Source organism: Sus scrofa, chromosome 17 (genome assembly GCF_054392235.1).
Source record: "Sus scrofa isolate SSC_HxYL_T2T_F1_AM1 chromosome 17, Sscrofa_HxYL_maternal_Yorkshire_Landrace_v2.0, whole genome shotgun sequence".
In the NCBI taxonomy this organism is placed as follows: Eukaryota; Metazoa; Chordata; class Mammalia; order Artiodactyla; family Suidae; genus Sus; species Sus scrofa.
This window is the reverse complement of record NC_139399.1, coordinates 29734659-29757124: the sequence shown is the minus strand read 5'-3', so window position 1 is coordinate 29757124 and position 22466 is coordinate 29734659. Positions and strand designations below refer to the sequence as shown.

Sequence of the window (22466 nt, the reverse complement as noted above, 5' to 3'; positions counted from 1 at the left end):
TTTTGTTTCTTTGTGTTAGCCATTCAAGTTTTCATTTATTTTCTACCTTCTCTATTAACATTTTATGTAAAAAATAACAATAGATCAAATAGTTCTTTAGTATTCTTTGCCACAAATTAAAGAAGAGAATGGCTTCATCAGACTTGGCCAGAATTTTAGTCTGTTAGTATTAAGGACAGCTTGCTATTATGTACATTGTGATCACAAACTACTTGAAAGGCAAAGAAAACATACAAATAAAGTACAACAAATATAGGAAACAATAGCTCCCTAATGAAGCCCAAATGTCTTATATTTGAAGTCACCTTTTTAAGAACATTTTAGTCTGAGAAGCAGGGATAGCTTGGCTCAGTAAAATGAATATACTTGCAAATGGAAGGCATCATTCTAAAGGAGAGTAAAAGGAGACCCAGAAAAGGTTAGAGAATGATAAGCTCAAATTTAAGGCAAGAAAAGAACAGTTGCTACCCACTTGAAGTAGCTTTTAGACAGCAACAACAAAAAGCACTAACACTTATTCATTCAGTACATACTTTGGGGGTATCTTGTACAAATACCTCATTGACTATTTGGGTAGATATAGAATTAAATGTTGTGTGAGAAGCCTTTCCCAGTTTAAGTAGCTTACCTGTGCTATACTTTTATTTTATTTTTCTTTTTTATGGCCATACCTGCGGCATAGGGAAGTTCCTGGGCTAGGGGTTGAATCGGACCTGGAGCTGCTGGCCTATACCACAGCCATGGCAACACCAGATTCGAGCTTCATCTGAGACCTGTGCCGCAGCTTGAGGCAACACTGGATCCCTAACCCACTGAGTGAGGCCAGGGATTGAACCCACATCCTCACAGAGACTATATCAGATTCTTAACCTGCTGAGCCACAATGGGAACTCCCTCTTATCCTTTTTATCTTTATTTTATAGCTGTCTATATTGTTTCCATATGGTAGATATAAAAATATTCTAACAGTGCTAAATGCACACAAAGAGCATTTCTTGGCTCTGTCTGGCTGATTGGTAAAATTTGCTATTTACTGTTGTTTCCAAGGCTAGTTTCATTTTGCTTTTTAATTTCATGAATTGTTACTTCCTCTCTATAAGGTTGGGAACACATTTGTTTCATTTATCCATTCATTTGCACTTCCATTCATTCAGCAGACATTTATTAGGTGTATGCTATATACTAGGCCCTTGAGCCATAGGGTTACCTTCATTGGTGGGGGCGAATACCAACCTGTGGCCTTTACTGTCATGGAGCTTGCAATCTAGTAAGGGAGATAGCCACTAATAATAATCTTTAAAATCACACCAATAAATATAAAATTGCAACTGTGATAAATAGTGCAGAATAAAAGACTATGGTACTGTAAGACTTTAGGAGATTGGAATTTACAGGAGTTTGAATTATGAGCCAAGTTAGAAACACTTCAGATGCTAATTTTCCTCATTACAAAGATTGATAGTTATACTTATTGATAGTTATGCTCTAAGAATAAGTACATGTGTCCTTCCCTCTCCCCACACCACTGGGGAAAGCTGGCCAGTTTAAAGGGGTGTCTTTAATGTCAGTGTTCCTTGGGGCATGGTTGGTGGTTTTCCTCTAAAAACCCTACACCCAGAGTGAATTCCAAGTTGGAGGTTCAGGTGGTGATAGTTACATTTTAAAAGCTACTTTTGGAATTGAGTGTTACCATAGTCTCATTTAAACATACAACCATAAATAAAGATTGTCTTAAGTGTTCATAAATATTCTCAATGGATCCTAAGTTCTCATGTAAATAAAAAGTGCTAGTTTCAGCCTGTAGGAGAAATCTTAAAATGTGTATTTTATTTTTATAAACAAAATCAATTATGGTACCTAGTTAAGTAATTCATATCCTGCCTCTTAAGGACTTTTCAAAATTTCAGATGAGCAAGCTCAGAAGAAACGTATATTCTTATTTTAGTGGATTTCGAAGGCTATTTTAAAGTATTTTCATGTGTACGCAAACTGCCAAAATAATTCTGAATGAATAGCACTTAAATTATTGTCGTAATTGAGTCATCTGTATTCATGGTTGGCTTTAAAAGAGTTTTTCACCTTTTATTTGTAGGATTATTGATTTTATTTTTAACTAATTCAGCAGTCCTTGGCTATATGCTTAAATTTTTACAAAAACAAATTTGCACAAAACTAAAAACATTTATAATGAAGTTGTTTTTCAGTCACATAGTGGCTGCTCTCAAATGAGGCTAAAACTGTCTAAAGAATGTTCTTGTGCATATGCCAAGAAGCTTCTGGGATGGGCATATTTTTAAGAATTTAGAACATAAACAACTGTGATCTGTGGCAAGAGATTTAAATGACCTCATGATGACAGCAAGAACAAAGCATTTTTAAGTTATCGTGGTAGTGTGTTAATTCATTGCAATGTGTTTGTCATTCTACTATTTTGGTCTATTAAGTGAGAGCCAGGCAAAAAAATTATAGACTGTTTTTAACTGAAGATACTATTTCTTTATTGCTGTAAACAAACTAAATACCAGAAGAGTATTTCCTGAGAATGGTAGTTTCATGAATTATTCTAAAGCTATAGGTCTTTTTTTAAAAAAAAAATCCATAAACCACTTTGGGATAAAGGCCATTTATTTAGATCCTAAAGTTTTGATTCATTTTCTGTTGGAGAGAATATGTTCCAAACATGAAAGATCAAACAGTTGGCTTGAAATAAGAATTCCTCCTTCAAGACAGATCAATTAAGTGCTTGTTAAGTACTTACTCTGTGTCTGGCACTATGCTAAATATTATGGAATACAAAAGGAGGTGACTTTAGCTGTCTTTGTTCTAGTTGGAAGAAAAGACAAACTCAGTTGAAATTTCTAAAGTGGAAAAAAGACATTATAATCAAGTACCAAATGAAATAATACATTATGTGATACAAATAATGGAAAAAGCACTTCTTTTCAGAAATGACTTCTGATCATCCTCTAGAAGAGTGGTTCTCAACGAGGGGTGATTTTTTTCTCCAAGAGGCCATTTGACAGTGTCAGCAGAGATTTTTGATTTTCATGACTGGGGCTATTGGCAGCTAGTGTGGATAGCCCCGATATATTGCTAAACATCCTACAATGCTCAGAACTGACTGGTCCAAAATAGCACTGGTACTGTAATGCGAAACCATGATGTAGAACCTGCAGATGTCAATGCCAGTAAGTTTTTGAAGTTGTGGGAGAGGGACTCCTGTCTTCCCCTAGACTTATTTTGCCCCTGTAATGCGTAAAACTAAATGTTTACTCGTAGCCCTTGGATCCTTACATAGAAAGGAGCATTGAGTATCTATAAGCTTTTGAACATTGTGTAAAAGTTTTTCCGGTACAGTGTTTCAGAGAGAGAAAGTCCTTAGTTTTTATAAAATTCTCAAAGTATCCATGTTCCCCAGAAATGTCAAGACCCAGTCACATGTGGACTGGTTCATAGATATTGAGACACATTAAACCAATGTTCTAGTCACCTAAAAGAGACAATAACATAGAACTTTATTAACATCATGCCAAGCTAGAAGAAGAGTTTTAAGTTTCAAGGATCAAAATTACTTTTGGGTGGGAGGGGGCCTCTAAATATATTACTTAATTTAGTATTTTGGAGTAATAAAATTTTTCTTAATGTATGAGGAAATTATGATAAATGTCTTGAGTATTATTTAAACACCATATTTAATAATATAATACTGTGCATTTAGGATTTAAGAGTGGACTGTGTGCTGACCCAAGACATCATCTATAAATTGCTTTATTTTACTATTTGAAATCAACTTGTTTTGTCAGGATTTCCTGCTTTCTCCAAAATGAGAATCCTAGTTTACATGCCCTAAGGTGCCATGTAACTGTTGATTCAGTCAGAGATATGGACATGTTTTATACAGTTCACATTTATCCTAAAAACTGTTTAGTAAAGTGAATTGTGTTTTTCTTATAAGAAACATTTTTAAATTGAGAGTTGTGTTTCTCATTTGGCCTCCAATAAATCAGAGATCCTGTCAGCAGTATGTCTTAAAAACAAATCCACATGACCTTGAGTATACTTATACCTTAATACTTTTCTAAGTTATAGAAATGTAGAGATTAAGTCTTGGCTTAAAAGCCAAAGAAGAAACCTTAGAGATCATCGGTTCCAGCTGTTTCGTGCTGTCGTTTGGGGCTTAAGACCCAAAGCACAACTTTTAGTTGATTTGTGTATTTGGACTTTTACCAAATATTTTCTTTGAGGGGGAAAAGGTATATGTGAGAAAAGGGAGTTTCTGTGCTTCTGATCCAGACCAACCTCATTTTGCAGATAAGGAACATAAAACTTTAGATTTAATTTATGGGCTACACATTTTTGTTTGTTTATATTGTTTTGTATTTTGTATTTTTAGGGCTGCACCCACAGCATATGGAGCTTCCCAGGCTAGGGGTCATATCAGAGCTGAAGCTGCCAACCTACACCACAGCCACAGCAACGCGGGATCCAAGCCATGTCTTCGACCCACACCACAGCTCACAGCAACGACAGATCCTTAACCCACTGATGAAGGCCAGGGATCGAACCCGTGTCCTCATGGATGCTAGTCAGGTCCGTTAACCACGGAGCCACGCCAGGAACTCCCACATTTCTTTATTTCAAACCAATATTGTAGATGTTATCTGGTAATAGTATAGAGGATAATGAGTTAAAGTTCTAGCCGTATAGCTTCCTAAATGTATGTTCTTAGGCAAGATGCTGAATGTTCTCAGTCTCAGAATACTAATTAGGGAAAAAAGGAATTATTATATCCTTTGGATGGTTTTCACTTCCTTAGAATTTAGAATGTATCTGGGAAGATGATCTGGATTGACTTCGTCTCTTGAATTATGCCATTAAAATTTTTTAGTGGATTTTGTGTCCTCTAAATATTAAGGCCCCTTTCCCCAAACCAAACCATGACCTCCAAAAAATACTACAAAATGAAACAAACATCTTTATTATCAAAAGGGTTAACATAGTGGTCACAGTTCCTTACTTTGGCAGTAGTGAGGTCTTCATGCACTGATAGATCAGCCTTGGGGCTTTTTCTTTCTTCTCACCCCACTCTGGTTATTTCAGGAACCACCTAGAAGCATGAACCAGAACCACAGTATATAAGAACAAGGATCTTTAGAGAGAAACTATAGGAGCAAGTAACATTGAAAGAACTTAAACCATACACAGTGGAATCTGAACTTGATGGTCCTTGTGAACTTAAAGATGTGGCCTCACAGAGTGAGTGCTTGAGGAGAAATTTGAGGAATTTTTTCTTCTTGGGATATTTCAACAGGGATTACTACAATTACTTACTAATCAATTTTTGTTAGTCACATTGTTTCTAGGGAATATATGCTTTTACTTGAGCAACAGAAGCAAGCAGAAATAATTATGTTAAAGACTACTTACCTTTTGTTGCCAGAAATTAATTAGTAGTCATACCCTGAGATGATTTTGTTCCAGAATTTTTCTTAAGTATAGAGAAATGAAGTTGGAGCCTAAATGAAGGAATTTTCTTTAGTGGCTTGACCATATACCTAGTTTCTGAGTTGGTTTAACTGTTTGATTTAGTTAGGTTTATTGTTGTTTTTGGGAAATAGCTTTGATATAGGTTGATCCTACAATAGTCTGTGACAATGGAGTATTGATTTTATCTTGATACTCTGGTAAATATGTGTAAATTAGCTTTTTTGGTAAATAGAACATTTTAAACTAAACTATTTGTGTTTTCCCTTTAGGCCTTAAAGAAAGTGCAGAAGAGATGGTCAAAAACAAATTGGAAGGAAAGGATAAACTGACTCCCTGGGAACAATTTTTAGAGAAGAAGAAAGAGAAAAAAAGACTGAAAAAGAAACAAAAGGTATCAGTGATAATTATGACTGAATAATTATTGAACAACCACTGAGTATCAGAAGGTACCAGGTACTTGGCATCCATTATCTCATAATGTAACTACTCACTGGGGTAGGTTAAGTGTTTTCTGCAAGGCCACATAATGATACACAAAGCCTATAAAAGCCCAGAGCCACTTTAACTGCTGTGCTCTAATGTTTTACATTTGCCTGCTACCCAAATAAAATACATAGGTTAGTTGATATCTAGATGTAAGAGTTTTTTTCTACTTTGTAATCTTGAGGAAGAGAGGTACGTACATACAGACATTTTTACCTCCATATATATACATATAGAAGTTTTCAACATGGCTGGGATTTTTTTTCTATGTATTTCTATTTCTCAAGCTATATTTTTCACTTTTCAATATTACTGTTTGGATCTTTCTACATCATATTGTCATTAGGTCCTTTTATTAAGGATATTTCCTTTGTGCCAATATGCTGTCTGAAGAATCTGATTTGACTTCCATCATTCAGGGATAACACCTTTTCCAGAGTTAGAGTCCGTAGTAATAGCAGAGATCACAGGGTTTTTGCCACTAAAAACTCTCTATCTCGTCACTGAACTGCAACATCCTAGCAGTACATTCACTGTCTTAAGATGGTACCACTAATCACAGAATTTTGCTCCTTGAGGAAAGAACCTTAAATGATTAGTCCTTATCCAACCCTGACACTTTATAGCTGTAGAAAATTTATAACTGTAGAAAAATTGTTCATCTGAGGATATGCAGGTTGTTAATGGCCAAGCTGAGACCAGAATCTAGATCTTTTGCCTCACTGTCCTTTCTGCTGTGTTTTTTTTTAATTATTTTTTTATTACTCACCTTATCACATCTGTAGTTGTATAATGATCATCACAATCCAATTACACAGGATTTCCATCCCACAACCCGAGCACATCCCTCCACCCCACCCCCCAAACTGTCTCCTCCGGAGACCATAAGTTTTTCAATGTCTGTGAGTCAGCATTTGTTCTGCAAAGAAGTTCAGTCTGTCCTTCTTTCAAATTCCACATGTCAGTGAAAGCATTTGATGTTGGTGTCTCATTGTATGGCTGACTTCACTTAGCATGATAATTCCTAGGTCCATCCATGTTGCTAAAAATGCTGGTATTTTGTTCACTTTCTGCTGTATTGTATTATTTCTCTCTCATGTAAGATTTTTGATACAAGAGCTGCAAAGTTGAAAGTGGGCTACAAAATTGAATGATGCAATGAATGGAGTAATTTTTTTTTTTTTTTTTTTTTTTTTTTTTTGTCTTTTGTCTTTTTGTCTGTTGTTGTTGTTGTTGTTGTTGCTATTTCTTGGGCCGCTCCCACGGCATATGGAGGTTCCCAGGCTAGGGGTTGAATCGGAGCTGTAGACACTGGCCTACGCCAGAGCCACAGCAACGCAGAATCCGAGCCGCGTCTGCAACCTACACCACAGCTCACGGCAACGCCGGATCGTTAACCCACTGAGCAAGGGCAGGGACCGAACCCGCAACCTCATGGTTCCTAGTCGGATTTGTTAACCACTGCGCCACGACGGGAACTCCTGGAGTAATTTTTTTACTCCTATTACACTCAGTATTTCTGGAAACGGATAGTAAAATGAGAAAAGGGGGTAAGAGTCCTGCCCCATTGATATGCTTGCTACCTCTCTTAGGCAACAAAATATCTTTGAAGTGGAATACTTTCAAGAGTTATTAAGTCATCAGTTTCTTGGAAGACTTAGTGGGGTTAGTTAAGTAGTCACTCTTTTTCTGAGACCTTTATCAGTTATTCTCTTTGATTTTCATTTGATTGGTGCTTTGAGATTATCTTGTGCTTTTACTGTTTCCCTCCACTGGGCTTAGAGTGTACTCATTTTGTCAATAATATTAAGACTATATTCGTTGAGTGCCCAGTTTGTTCTAGACTCAGCCTCTGTCCTGGACTTGGTGCTTCTAGCGGATCTCTTCCATTTCCCTGGCTTCTCCACACATAGGAGAGTTTCAAGAATTCAAGTGAAAAATATTTTTCCCCTCTTCCTCTTCATCGCTTCAGTTTGATACTGAGAGAGTATTAGTGAAGAAACAAATATGTTTATACACCATAGTTCATACAGCTATAATTTAGAGCAAAAAAAAAAAAAATAATAGTTTTAAAAATAATGTAAATAATAGTTCCCATTGTGTCACAGTGGAAAGAAATCCAACTAGGAACCCAAGGTTTCGGGTTTGACCCCTGACCTCGCTCAGTGGGTTAAGGATCCGGCATTGCCATGAGCTGTGGTGTAGGTCACAGATGCGGTTCAGATCTGATGTGGCTGTGGTGTAGGCCAGCAGCTGTAGCTCCCATTCAGCTCCTAGCCTGGGAACCTCCACATGCCGCTAGTGTGGCCCTAAAAATGAGAGAAAGAAAAAAAAAAAGCATTAAATTTAAATATACTGAACTGTTCAGATTTGGTTGGGGAAAATGTAACCAACAGATGTGCTTTATTAAAAATAGCCCAAGAGGGAGTTCCCGTCATGGCTCAGTGGTTAACAAATCTGACTAGGAACCATGAGGTTGCGGGTTCGATCCCTGGCCTCTCTCAGTGGGTTAAGGATCCAGCGTTGCTGTGGCTGTGGTGTAGGCCGGTGGCTACAGTTGTGATTAGAGATTAGACGCCTAGCCTGGGAACCTCCATATGCCATGGGTGCGGCCCTAGAAAAGACCAAAAAAAAAAAAAAAAAAAAAGCCCAAGAATTATCATGAGTGTATTATAGGTAAAACAAGATAATTGTCGAAATTGAGTGATGAGAACAAGAGGTTCATTATGCTTTCCTTCCTGCTTTTGTATATGTTTGAAGTTTCATAACTTAAAAAAAAACAGCAAAAAAGTTGTTTTAAATAATGATTTATGACATAATCCACAATGCACTATATTGATAATAACTGCTGTTTCTCAATTTTGTGAGAGATAAGGCCATGCCTCTTCACTGATTACCCATCTAAAAGTATTCTTCTCCTTGAATGGCTGTATTTTATTTTTAAACTCTTCCAGCACTTCCTGTCTTGAATTATTACTATGTATATGTATATTTATGTGTCTCACTTCCTTTAATAAATTTAAAAATCTTGGGAGACAGAAACCATATATCTGATAACTTGGATTTCTCCCAAAAGCCCTACAAAGTTCCTGCATTTATTAAATGTTTCTTAAGTATTTGTTGAATAAACAAGAATTACTCAAAAGTTATTTAGGAAGCTGATGATCCATTTAAAAAACTCATTTAATTTTATTTATTTTTATTAAAGTTAGTTGATTTATAGTATTTCTTCAATTTAGATTGAACTACTTGATTTAAAAGAAATAATGGTTTTTCTTCACATTTATATAATGTTGTTCTTGTGATAAACCATTTTTCTATTCAACTTTAAGGCTCTTGCTGCAGAGGCCAGTGAAGATGAAGTTCCCTCCGATATTGATTTGAATGACCCATACTTTGCTGAAGAAGCTAAAAAAATAGGTAAGCCAGCCCATATTTTGTTTTCAGTTGGGATCTAAAGAAAAAAATGGCATGGGTAGAAGCAACATAAAATTCCTAGAATTTGTATGGCTCCCTCATGGCTTATAAGCAGGTCTGTCCTGTGGGGGGGTCTAACCATTGATTGGATTAGGAGGGGTCAGCATGCCTCCTGTACATACCAGAAGTAATTTCATTATAGGAGGCTTTTGGTAACATGATTATTAATTTAATAGTTTGCTAGGGATTCCTTTCTGGGAACTATTCTTACAGACATACTGACTGTAAAAGGATGAGAGAAAAGGAAGTCCTATTTTTTGTATGTTTTCACTGCTTTTTTGTAATATGTCCACTCTAGGTCTTTCTTTGCAAAGGCTATGAAGAATTGAAAGTATGTGAAAAATTTGTTTGTTTATGTGGACATGTGTATAACTTTTAAAAATTTTTACATAGTTTACTTGTTTGAGACTTGTTTCATAGTGTAAAAGCTTTTCGGCTCGAATAGACAAAAGCATCTATGTTTCATTTTATCCCTTTTTTATTTGTTCTGCTTCATGATTACCTTCATTGCAGCTGAAAGCCAGCTTCCTCCCCCTTTTCCTCAATCCCTAAACTATCCAGTGTCTGGTTTCATATATCCGAGGAGACTGTTTCCGTTGCATGTGCACTAGTCATTCTTTCCTGAATGCTTTCATTCTTACCTTTTTGGTATGTATAAATGTGTGTGGTAAGTAAGGTTCAGGCCATACTTGGACAAGTCAGTGCAGGTCCACTGAAAGCATTTTCCATTTGTTCTCATACATTTTGCCTTCCCCTGCTATGAATACCACACACATGAACCCCAAAGGCTTACTCCTGGAGCAACTCCAAGCTGGCAGTGTAAAGAGAAGGATTTTATGAAGTTTCCCTGCTTCTTGTCCCTCGTGACTAGTGGGCCAGAATAGTTCTCAACAGGAAAGTCAAAATTGCTCAAAATTATTTTCTGGTTGTTATAGCCTTTTAGCCCTGACATTTTATTGATGAAAAGGAGATCAAGATGAATAAAGATTGTTATAGGATGTGAGATTCTTAGGAATTGGAAAGGGAAATGGAAACTTAGCATATTCTGCTTTTTATCATACCTGAGCGGTCATTTCTAGAAGATGATGGATTTTAGCCTTATCCTCTGATTTCGGGAAACCAAGTTTATAATGGAGAAATGCAAAGCATTGTAGTTTCCTTGTTCTCATTCCAGAATGCTTCATTTGGCATGTGAAATCTAGTTAGACTTCAGAACTCGGGGTAGGATTCAAAGAGCAAGTAAAATAGCTTGGTGGCTTGGGGTTGCTTGTTTCTTGGAATTGGTACATTTAGATTGTGAATTTTAGAGAATAGTTTTCTCTAAAATTAATATCAGAAGTTCCAAAGGAAAGTATAGATAAAATTTGCTTGCTTTTAATATACTTTTGATTTGAGAATACTTCCTAGGAGTATTTATGTATACTGGATTTAAGGCATTTTAAGGAAAAAGAAAAAAGAATGAAAAAAAATTTACGTAAAATTTAGGACCGAAAAATGGTGTCTTGACATGATTGGTTATTCTTTATATCAGTAATTTTTTTTTTAAGCGCCACACCCACAGCGTATGGAAGTTCCCAGACTAGGGGTGGATTTAGAGCTACAACTGCCAGCCTATACCACGGCCACAGCCACGTGGGATCCAAGCTGTGTTTGCGACCTACACCACAGCTCATGGCAATGCTGGATCCTTAACCACACTGAGCGAGGCCAGGGATCCAACCCACATCCTCATGAATACTAGTTGGATTCCTTTCTGCTAAGCCACAACAGGAACTCCCGTATCAGTAAATATTTTTGAGTGCCTACCAAGTGCTGGACACTCTGCTAGGCTAGTGACACAACACCAATAATTCAAGCAGTTACATCCCTGTAGGAGTTGATAGTTTTAGAGAAGACCTGAGAAATAGGTAAATAAGAATTGTATGAGAATAGGAACTAATAAATAGGGTGATACAGAGACTGTAACAAGGAGGAAGGAGAGTGCTTACTTTACATAATGTAGGCAAAGAAAGCTTCTCTGAGGTGGTGACATTTAAGCAAAAACCTGGAACAAGAAGGAGTCAAGCACAGAGAACTGGGGGAAGAGCACTGAACTTGAGGGGAAAGTGGGTAGAACAACTACGGGTGAGAAAGAGCTTGTCATGTTAGGGAAGTTAAAAGACTCCAGTGTGGCTGGAGCATGGTCAGAGGGACAGTGTAGTTGGTATGAGGCCAGGCTGGGTCACAGGATTGATCCTGCAGACCCTTGTGTCATAGTAACAATTTGGATTTTAGTCTAGTTTTGGTGAGAAGCCACCGAAGGGTCTTAAAGCAAGAATATGATATAAACTTGAGTTCCCATCATGTCTCAGAGGGTTAAGAACCTGACTAGTGTCTGTGAGGATGAGGGTTTGATCCCTGGCCTCACTCAGTGGGTTAAAGGATCCAGCATTGCTGTTAGCTGTGGTGTAGTTTGCAGATGTGGCTTAGATTTGGCATTCCTGTAGCTGTGGTGTAGGCTGGCAGCTGCAGCTCCAATTCAACCCCTAGATCCGGAACTTCCATGTGTTGTGGGTATGACCCTAAAAATTAAAAAAAAAAAAAAAAAAAAGCATCATAAACTATCTATTTTAATGTACTAATCTGGGTCCTACAAAGAAGACAGATCGAAGAGTGGCCTTGGTGAAAGCTGAGAGACCTAGACAAGAGAAAATGGTTGGTTTAGACGGCATGCCAGTAATGGAATTGGAAGGAGAAAAGTTGAGTGGGATTCTAGATATATTTTGCAGGTAGACTTGCTGATTTTTTTATTTGGATAAGGAAGAAATTTAGCATAGCTCCTAGATTTTTGTTTTGTGTCTTTAGAATAGTATTCTTCCATTTACTGAGTTAGGGAGGAATGTAGGAACAATAGGTTTAGATGGGAAGTAAGATCAGTAGGTCCATTTTGGATATAATCAGTTAGAGATGTTAATTAGATACCCAAATGGAGATATTAGGTTAACATTTATATATAAGTCTGGGAGAGCAGCTGAAAAGTCAGAATGCACATACAGACTTAGGAATCAGTAGCCTATAAATAATATTTCAGACCATGAAATAAGAGGTAAAAAGCATTGGTAAAGGGGGAAGATGAAGGTCAGGAGCCTGCATAAGGTACTCTTGCATTGGAGAAGGTACTATCTCGAAGGTAGGGGGAAAGTTTAAGAAACTGAGAAGGAACAGCCATGAGATGGGAGGAAAAGCATTAGTGTTTGCAAGGTATACAGTTCAAGTCCCACCATTGAGCAGTACAGAGACATTTTATGCCAGTGAACTTGGGTATATTTATAACACCTTTGCCTGAGGCAGTCCCAGAGCTAAACTTACACACTCTTCAAAATATGGAGAAATTGAGTTCATTGACTGATGCCAGACCTGGTGTTTGGCTCAGGTTAGGAGCCTATATGAGTACTAGAAATCTTCTCTAATTTTCCCTTCTGTTTTTTCCCTCTCGCTATAAACTAGCTATAGTTTTTCTATTTTTTTCTAAGGTGCAAACTCAGATGAGTTTTGAAAATGTACTTCTAGAATGAGTTATTTTTCTTATAGAAATGAAATTTTGGAAAAACTTGTTTATTGCTATCTAATTGCTAACTCTGTAATAATATTTTGTTTTTGAAGAAGTAGGAGTACCTGGGACACAGGTTCATTCCCCACCCCAGCACGGGGTGGGGGTAGGGAGGATGCCGTAGTTCGAGCTTCTGTTGCAACTTTGGCTCAAATCTGATCCCTGGCCCAGGAACTCCATATGCTGCAAGGCGGGCAAAAAGAAAAGAAGTAGAAGTGAAATACAGAACATTACATATTAATGTATCCTATTAAAATGCATCCTTTGTCTTGACAACTTTAGACATTTGATAAGTGACCATGAATATTTAATAATACGGTACACATATTTGATTCATTCAGCCAGTAGGTTGGGTGCTTACAGATACTGCTCATGTTGTTTTATAGCTTACAGATCCTTTTATATGCATTCTGTCCTCTTATCCAAATTTCAACCCACTTTATAGATGAATAAACTGAAGCTCAAAAACCACAACTGAATTGCACGGGGGCCAGTGGCAGATGGTAGAACCTAAATCCTAACAGCTCCCTTTACTTGTTGTAACTCCACAAGTACATTATGAAGACCAAAGTCAGAGCCAGGATCCATATGTATAAGAGCTGGACATGAGAATTTGCTGGCTTTTCAAGCAAAGCCAGAATGCCTAGGTCCAGAGGAAGACTAATAGACTGTATCTGATTATGAACAAATGGTCTTGGATGCAGGAACTTGCTACAAAAGATTGAATCACTAGGGGGCTTAGCATTCCTGTCTGGTCAGTACTGAGACCAGTCTTCCCTCCAGTGAATTCTCTTAACTGTTGTCTCAGAAGAAGTGCTCAGCTGATCACTCTGGAAGAATTTTTTATGGGAACAATTCTCTGACATTGTATGTAATGGAAAATAGAATTTCCTTTATAGATATTCATATTAAAGATCAATTGTTTGCAACACACCTTTTTCCATGAAAGAGATTTTTTTTGGATTAAAGGGATAGTAGCCTCAGTAAGGCTTTCAACTATAAAACCCTAACAGCCAGTTTCAAGTTTTTGTTAGTATTCAGCTTCTCAGAATCATCTATATGTGCTTTTTGCAGCAATCCCAGAAGATGTGGGTTTTTACTTGCCAAAAGATTCGCCAAAAAGTAAAGATAACATTTCAGAGCAGGGACTTTTATTTCCCTATTACTCTTCATCTAAAATTAGGTCTGAAAACTTTCCAAAGGGAAGATGCTTCAAAAATATATGTGTGTGTGTATGTGCGTGCCCTCTTAATATGATCTTGTTAACAGTGTGGAAAGGGTCTCTGCACATTATTTATCTTATGACTAAACAGTTCAGTCTAGCGCACAGTAAATTCTTCGTGAGCAAAGAAATTTTCGTCAAACTAAAATTGGATATCATTTTTAGCCCCAGCCATCTTGGAGATTTTTTTTCTCCCTCCTGCAATCTTCCTTTCAAGTTTATTTTTATGACTTTTCACCAGGTTGTTATAAAATCTGGAGCAGTTCATTGTGGGCTCTTTGAAATTATTTCCCACAGCTGTATGTGAAGATCTTTATCTCCTTTATGTATTAATCATATACAGCCTGATTTTTTTTCCCCTGCCAGAGAATGATCTTCTGCATATGTCACTTGTCCATTCACTTCAAAGAGGGCCCTTGCCTAGAGAGCATAGGAGCAGAGATAAAGTTAGGGTGTGGGCATCAGACCCTAAGAAAGTGGAACCTTGGTGGTACACACACACACACACACACTTTGCGACAGAGAAAGGTTATAATCTTAAAGCAGATACATCATTCCCTGAAAAACATTTGAGATAGGAGTGCTGTCTCACTTAGGGGAAGACTGCATGTAGTTATGTTTCTTCTTGGAAGTGCAAGACAAAGGCCTTGGTGGCAGTGAGGGGCAAACCTGGCCACGGCAGGGGTTGAGCACAAGGAGCAGCTTCTAAAGCATCTCTCTGCTTTTGGCTTTGCTTTTCCTATTATCCCTCACCACCTGTGGTTTTTCAACCATCATTATGTGTTCTGTGAATTTTACTTTATTATTTCACAACAGAATGCATTTTAAATGGAAAGGGCTATTCCAGGGAGAATGACATTGGATACCAAGGGAGTGAAGGGTAAATGGCTGACAGTAGAGAGCCTGAGCTAGGGTGCTCAGGTTTGACTCATGGTTCCTTTATTTACTTACCTTGAGACAAACCTCTCTTTGCTTCAGTTTCAAATAATAGAATCTACCTCATAGCATTGTTGTGAGGGTTAAAGTAGTTCATATATAAAAGGGAATGGAACAGCACTACTTCCTGACACACAGTAAGTTCTCTAGAAGCATTGGTTGCTAATACTTTAGAGACCATTGGTTTCCCTGCATTCAAAGGACAGAACTCAGCTTATCCAAATAAGACGGTGTCCAGCAGTTCAGAGAAGGTTGGCATTGTGTAGTAACATTCAAGAGTAATAGAACATGGCTTTGTAGATTCTGAACCTTCTTACTCTTCAGACTAGTTCGTCATACTTTGATACCAATTCTTTGAACCACTCTCAACAGACACAAAAAAGGAAGGAAAAACAAAGCACCTGCATGATCACCAAGGAATCCAGCACATCTTGTATATGTGTAGTCAGACTATAACAGTAATAGCAAGCACTTGTAGCACTGTGTGCCGTACATCAACTAAGCTCTTCATATTTGTAATTTATTCATAGTAACTCAAGGAGGTAGGTGCAGTTATACTCCTCACGTTACAGATAAGCACACAAGTATGAAACTGCTGTAGTAGCTAGAATGTAGGAGATACAGAATTTAAACCCAGGCCAGCTGCTGCAGTCTCTTGCTCTTAACTGCAATGTGCTGCTACCTCTTATTCAGGACTGAACATTTTATCTGACATTTTGTCTCCAGAGGTCCCTGAATCCCTGGAATTACAGGGCAGTTTTCTAATCAGGAGCTGCTTTTACCATGAATGGTTTTGTCTAATAATAATAGAACTAGAAAGTTAACCAAAGATCAAATTTGTCACTAGAGAAAGGGTTTTGTTAAACTTTTACTTACACATAGTTATTATCAAATTGTTATTACAGAGAAGAATTTTTCATCTTGCTGATAAATTTCAAGAGTTTATATATTTAAATTACCTTAGGTTTTTTTTTTTTTTTCCTTTGTGATTTCTTCCATTGTTCTTATGCTAAGAAAGTATTCTTTTATTTTAGGATCAGATAGCTATTCCCCTGTATTTTCTCATAGGGTTTTTTTCCCTTAATGTTTAACTCTTTATTATACCTGCATTTTATTTTCCTGTACATTATGTGATATAGCTATTTCATGATTTTTTTTCCAGAATAAAACAAATTGCCTAGCTCCAGTTATTGAGTAATCTCTTTTTTGAGTGATGTACGATGCTATACTTTATTACATACTAAACCGTAGTGTTCTTTTTTCTCATTATATAATAAAGTATTTTCGTTCTTTTTTTTCACTTTGCAGTACAGTTTAGCACACTATCACTGGTATATCAAATTTCTCTGTTAATCTTTGTAAAAACTTTCTTGAATAGAATTTTATCGTGTGTGTGTGTGTATATATATATATGTTTTGTTTTGTTCTTTGTTTTGTTTTCTTGTTTTGCTTTTTAGGGCTGTACCGATAGCATTTGGAGGTTCCCCAGGCTAGGGGTCTAATCAGAGCTACAGCTGCTGGCCTATGCCACAAACACAGCAACATCAGATCTGAGCTGCGGCTGTGACCTACACTACAGTTCATGGCAATGCCAGATCCTTAACCCACTGAGCAAGGCCAGGGATCAAACCCGCAACCTTATGGTTCCTAGTTGATAAGTTTCTGTTGTGCCACAGCGGGAATTCCTCAAATGTATATATTTTGTCATGGGTAGAAATTGAGTCTTATAACTATTGAAGTGATCTTAGGATTTTTTTTTTTTTTTTTTGATGTGTAATTGTATATTACTTTCAGAAGAAATTCCTTCTTTATAATATTCTCCCACCCCATCCAGATTAGTAGTAGTAGTAGTATTCCATTCATATCCATAGTCATCTTGGTAATATTTTTTCACTTTCTTTAGTTTCTATATGTTTATTGATAGGGTTATTTCTAGATGTCTAATATTTTTGTTTTAAACAAAATTTCAAAATAAATAGTATATACAGGTTTTGTTGATAGTCTCAAATTTTTACCCTCCTATGTTGGTTCGTTGTGATAGGTATAAAAGAAAAGAAAAAATCAATGAAATCTGCAAAAGATGGCACATCTCCAGAGGAAGAAGCTGAAATAGAAAGACAAAAGGTAAGGCCTAGGTCATAGTGAATAATTGATATATACCCTTTAAGTGAAGTTGTCCACATGAATTCCCAGTCTCCTTAATAAAAATAACTGATTTCAGCAGTTCTAAGTTTTGTTTTGTGTGTGTGTGTCTTTTTGCCTTTTCTAGGGCCGCTCCCACGGCATATGGAGTTCCCAGGCTAGGGGTCAAGTCAGAGCTGCAGCCACCAGCCTACACCAGAGCCACAGCAACTCGGGATCCGAGCCGTGTCTGCCACCTACACCACAGCTCACGGCAATGCCAGATCATTAACCCACTGAGCAAGGCCAAGGATCGAACCTGCAGCCTCATGGTTCCTAGTCGGATTTGTTAACCACTGTGCCACGAAGGGAACTCCAGCAGTTCTGAGTTTTAATTCGATCTGAATCTCTTTAGTACAGATTTTTGCTTTATGGCATGTTAAGTGCTCATTTCTCTGTTTATATTATTGAAAATTTAAAAATTTAATGTACAAAATTAAAGGCTTTCTTGGAAAGGTAGTGAACTTTATGCTTCAGTGATTCCAAGATGTGTGACACATGGAGTTTCTTTTGTGGCTCAGCAGTAACAAATCCAGCTAGTATCCTTGAGGACACAGGTTTGATTCCTTGCCTCACTCAGTGGCTTAAGGATCCAGCATTGCCATGAGCTATGGTGTAGTTGGCAGATGTGGCTCAGATCTAGTGTGTTGCTGTGCCTGTGGCACAGGCTGATACTGCAGCTCTGATTTGACCCCTACCCTGGGAACTTTCATATGCCACAAGTGCGGCCCTAAAAAGACCAAAAAAAAAAAAAAAAAAAAAAAAGATGCATGGCACAGAATAATATGCATTTTAGCTGAAACAGGAATTGGAGTCAACAGCATTCCTCTGATAATGATGATTCCTGTGAACTGATGTTCATATCACTGTCTAGGAGTGAGCCTGACTGGTCACCTGAATTCTGCAGCTTTTACTGCGTATACAGTAATATTCATAGAGTTAAGGAGCACAAAAAACAGTCTCTCTTTGTAGAAAATGTCTCTGAAGAGAAAGCCAACTGCAGGTACCAGTGATGGGAAGGAGAGGTAGTTGAAGCAGTCTGAAGTGGTAATACAGGAAAATCACCAGAATCTTATAGCACAGTCGTATTTTCTCCTATGTTACATGGCTGGTTGTTTCCTTGATTCTTGAGGATTTACATTTAATCCCTTAGTCATTAGAAAATCCCTGTTTAGTGGAAATAGGCATTGTATTATGTCTCAGAAGCCAATATTAAGATTCTGCCTTCATAGGAATTAGCAGTATTGAAAGAATAAAAGGCAAAAGAAAAAGAGAAGAAATTCCTTGTTCCTTTATAAAACACACATTTGGAAAGTTTACTACATGTTTTGCTGGATTTAATGTCTGCTTAGAAAGATGAAAGTGAAAATGAAAAATTTTTATTTTGGGGACTTGAGGACTCTTTTTTCTACAGCCTGCTAACCAGTTACACTCTATGAATTACGGTCTGGTTTTTAAGTAACACTTTCACCCCTCTCAGTGATGTCGCTTCTAAAAATTACACCTATTGCTGTACAGAGATCTCTCGGTTTCTTTATGAGTTCTGGTAATCCACAATCTGGGGAGGACAGGTGTCATCCCAGAGCATTGGAGACTGAATCCCCCTTTCCTGGAGGAGATGGGATGCCTGTGCCCCATATTCCTGTTTAGGGAAAGAAAAGCTCTGTTGTATATTTGGACTCCTTTTTCTCTTCACAGGCTGAAATGGCTTTGCTCGTGATGGATGAGGAAGAAGAGAGCAAGAAACACTTCAATTATAACAAAATTGTAGAGCACCAGAATCTGAGCAAAAAGAAGAAAAAACAGCTGATGAAGAAGAAGGAATTACTGGAGGATGACTTTGAGGTAACCAGGGGCAAAAGTCATTATCCTCTTAAAACTGAAGTCAGCTCTGAAGTTAGCCTTGAAATGCCTTAGGAGCCAAAACTATCATCTTTCAGTCCAAGAGAGCCAGTTCATCACCAGGGTGTTTCTTTGGTTGATTAGAAGGTGAAGTAGTTGGCTTGTGTTTTCACAGCCTGTTGAACCAAAATATGTAACTTTTGGTGTTACTTGCCCTGTGGAGTCACTTGCACTGTGGTGCTTACACTGGGAATGTTCTGCAAATTTAAGCCTGACTGAGGCATACAAGGTTCATATCACATCAGGTTATACTCTGTGTGCAGTGACCAGTGCAGTAGGCCCTGCTTTTTTAATTGCTATATTTCTTGTTTCCATCACCCCCTCTTTTCCCTCTTTTTCCTGAGTACACATTACTCGTGACCAAACAGACCTCATGCATGAGTTTGAGCCCTCTAGGGAAAACCTACAAACAGCCATCAGGGACTATTTAATGGCTTCCATCCATTAGCATGGAAGAATAGACCCAGAAGAACATGGGAGAAATTTTGAGTTCGTTTAAAGAATTGAGAGGTGCACACAGAGAACTTCTAAGTGACATGTACAGGGACTTTGAGACGACTCTGTAGCTCCAGTGTCTCTAAGTCAGTTCCATGTGTGCTGCTGACCCACTAAACTTTTTGGTGAATTGATTTTCTTCTGAAAAGTTGAAAGCAAAGAATGATTTGTATTCAAATCTTCTATTATGAGAACTGTCTCCACACCCTAATCACTGTTCATAAAAACATTTTCCCTGATTGTTGTAGTGTTGGTGGTATCACATCTGTTGTTCTTACTGTAAGGAAGTTACTCTACAGTCCATCTCCAGGTGGACTCTTATTTTTTCTGTGGGAATGCTGGGTAGCAATAAGTCATGCTACCTTTCTGGCTAGTCACCCTTCTGCCTGGCAATACTTGAAAGCCTGGCTGACGTTAAGGGTACACTCCTAAAATGTGGGACATAGTGTTTTAGTAGAAAGATAAAGAATCAGTTTGGGGAGTTCCCATCGTGGCTCAGTGGTCAACGAACCTGATTAGTATCCTCGAGGTTGCAGGTTCAATCCCTGGCCTCACTCAGTGGGTTAAGGATTCGGTGTTGCCGTGAGCTGTGGTGTAGGTCACAGACATGGCTTGGATCCCGTGTTGCTGTGGCTATGGTGTTGGCTGGCAGCTGTAGCTCCAATTTGACCCCTAACCAAGGAACCTCCAAATGCCATGCGTGCGGCCCTAAAAACACAAAAGACTTAAAAAAAAAAGAAGTAGTTTGGGACCAGACCTTGGTCTCAGGGTTACTGTCTTTCCCATAGTGGTCTCTAAATCTTTTTTTTTTCTTTTTTTTTTTTTCTGTCTTTTTGCCTTTTCTAGGGCCTCTTCCTGTGGCACATGGAGGTTCCCAGGCGAGGGGTCTAATCGTAGCTGTAGCCACCGGCCTACGCCAGAGCCACAGCAACTCGGGATCTGAGCCTCATCTGCAACCTACACCATAGCTCATGGCAACACTGGAGTGAGGCCAGGGATCAAACCCGAAACGTCATGGTTCCTAGTCAGATTCATTAGCCACTGCGCCAGGACGGGAACTCCAAGTGGTCTCTAAATCTTGTACTGTAAATCTTTAAATCTTTCACCCTCAGTAGCTGCTCATTTTGGCACCAAAGTTGAAAAAAAAATTTTTAATGTTACTTTTTTTTTAATTTTTTTAAGTTTTATTGAAGTATAGTTAATTTACAAGGTTGTGATAAATTCTGCTGTACAACAAAGTGATTCAGTCATACATATACATATGTCCTTTCTCTTTCAGATTCTTTTCCCACATAGATTAACAGAGAATATTGGGTAGTGTTCTCTGTGCTGTACAACAGGTCTCAATTACCCAAATTATTCCATATACTACAGTATGCACATGCCAGTCCCAAACCCCCAGTCCATCCTTCCCGCCCCCGCTTTATGTATTTAGAATGCATTGACTTTGCATAAAACTCCAGTGGGAGATACCATCACCATCTTAATTATCCTCGCCAGAAAGATTTCACGCTATAAGCACAGGGAAGCCTGCCTATTCTGCTGCTACAGACAGTCTAGGTGACCAGTGGTTACAGGCTACTACATACATAGACTCTGTGGTTCTCCTTCAAGAATATTGTCACTGGGTGATAAGAGCAGTGTGTCCTGTACATTGTGCTTGAAAGATAAACCTTAAAACTCCATTGGCAATCTTTGGGGAAACAATTTTCTAATAAGTCAATGCAAAATGCTCATATTTGTATTTTATATAATCAACTTACTGACCTTTGAAATTTGATCCCATTTTTTTGTCCTTTTGGTTTACTAATTTTATTTTATTTGTTTATGTTTTCCTTTTGGGTTTGCAGGTAAACGTTAAGGATACACGGTTTCAGGCAATGTATACTTCCCATTTGTTCAATTTGGATCCTTCAGATCCTAATTTCAAGAAAACAAAAGCTATGGAAAAAATCCTTGAGGAGAAAGCCCGTCAGAGAGAACAAAAAGAACAAGAACTTACTCAGGCAACAAAGAAAAAAGAGAGTGAAATTCAAAAGGAATCACAAAAGAAGTCCATTGATCCTGCCTTGTCAATGTTGATTAAATCTGTAAAAAACAAAACAGAACAGTTTCAAGCAAGAAAAAAGCAAAAAGTCAAATAGCTGTAAGTTGTTTCTTTTTGGTTTGAGAATGTATAAAGTATACAGAAGTGGTAGAAGGAATGCTTATTGGGAACAGTGCTACCTTCAAGAATATGAATAAAATCTGACTGAACATTGTAAAATTTCCTTGTGGATGATTAGCAGACTTGTACTGTATATTTCCATAGATGAATAATTATTTTAATTAATCCTTATTATAAAATTTTTATAAAGACTGTTTACAATTCTGTGTAAAAAATGGAACAGTACCCAAGTCTTAAGGCTGAATAAGAGTTAGAAACATTTTGAGAATATGTACATGTAATACATTAATTTCTCTGGGAGCAGGAGACAGGTTTAGAGCTTTGTTTAAATAATTTATTTTTCTAGCCATAATTAATAGAAGACAATAATCTTTGTTATTTAATCATACTCATTGTAGTTTGTTTATTAAACTAATTTGTAAATAAAATGTTTTTATTATTTTGTATGACACTGACTTATTTTTTCACCTCAAATAAACTGCTCTTTGGAAAAATATCTAAGAAACTGACTAACTCTTAAAGAGGAC

The 22466-nt window shown here is 37.6% G+C and overlaps 1 protein-coding gene across 1 annotated transcript in view; it reads left to right on the top strand.

Moving 5' to 3' along the window:
* The window catches only part of ESF1 (ESF1 nucleolar pre-rRNA processing protein homolog), a 61569-nt gene extending 39184 nt beyond the window's left edge, over window positions 1-22385 (top strand). Inside the window, exons 10-14 of the mRNA XM_001926068.7 lie at window positions 5757-5878; window positions 9303-9390; window positions 17236-17318; window positions 19074-19220; window positions 21623-22385. Coding sequence (XP_001926103.4) covers window positions 5757-5878; window positions 9303-9390; window positions 17236-17318; window positions 19074-19220; window positions 21623-21916 — 734 coding nt within the window. The 3' untranslated portion in view covers window positions 21917-22385. The remainder of the gene's footprint in view (window positions 1-5756; window positions 5879-9302; window positions 9391-17235; window positions 17319-19073; window positions 19221-21622) is intronic.
* The last annotated feature ends 81 nt before the right edge of the window (window positions 22386-22466 follow it).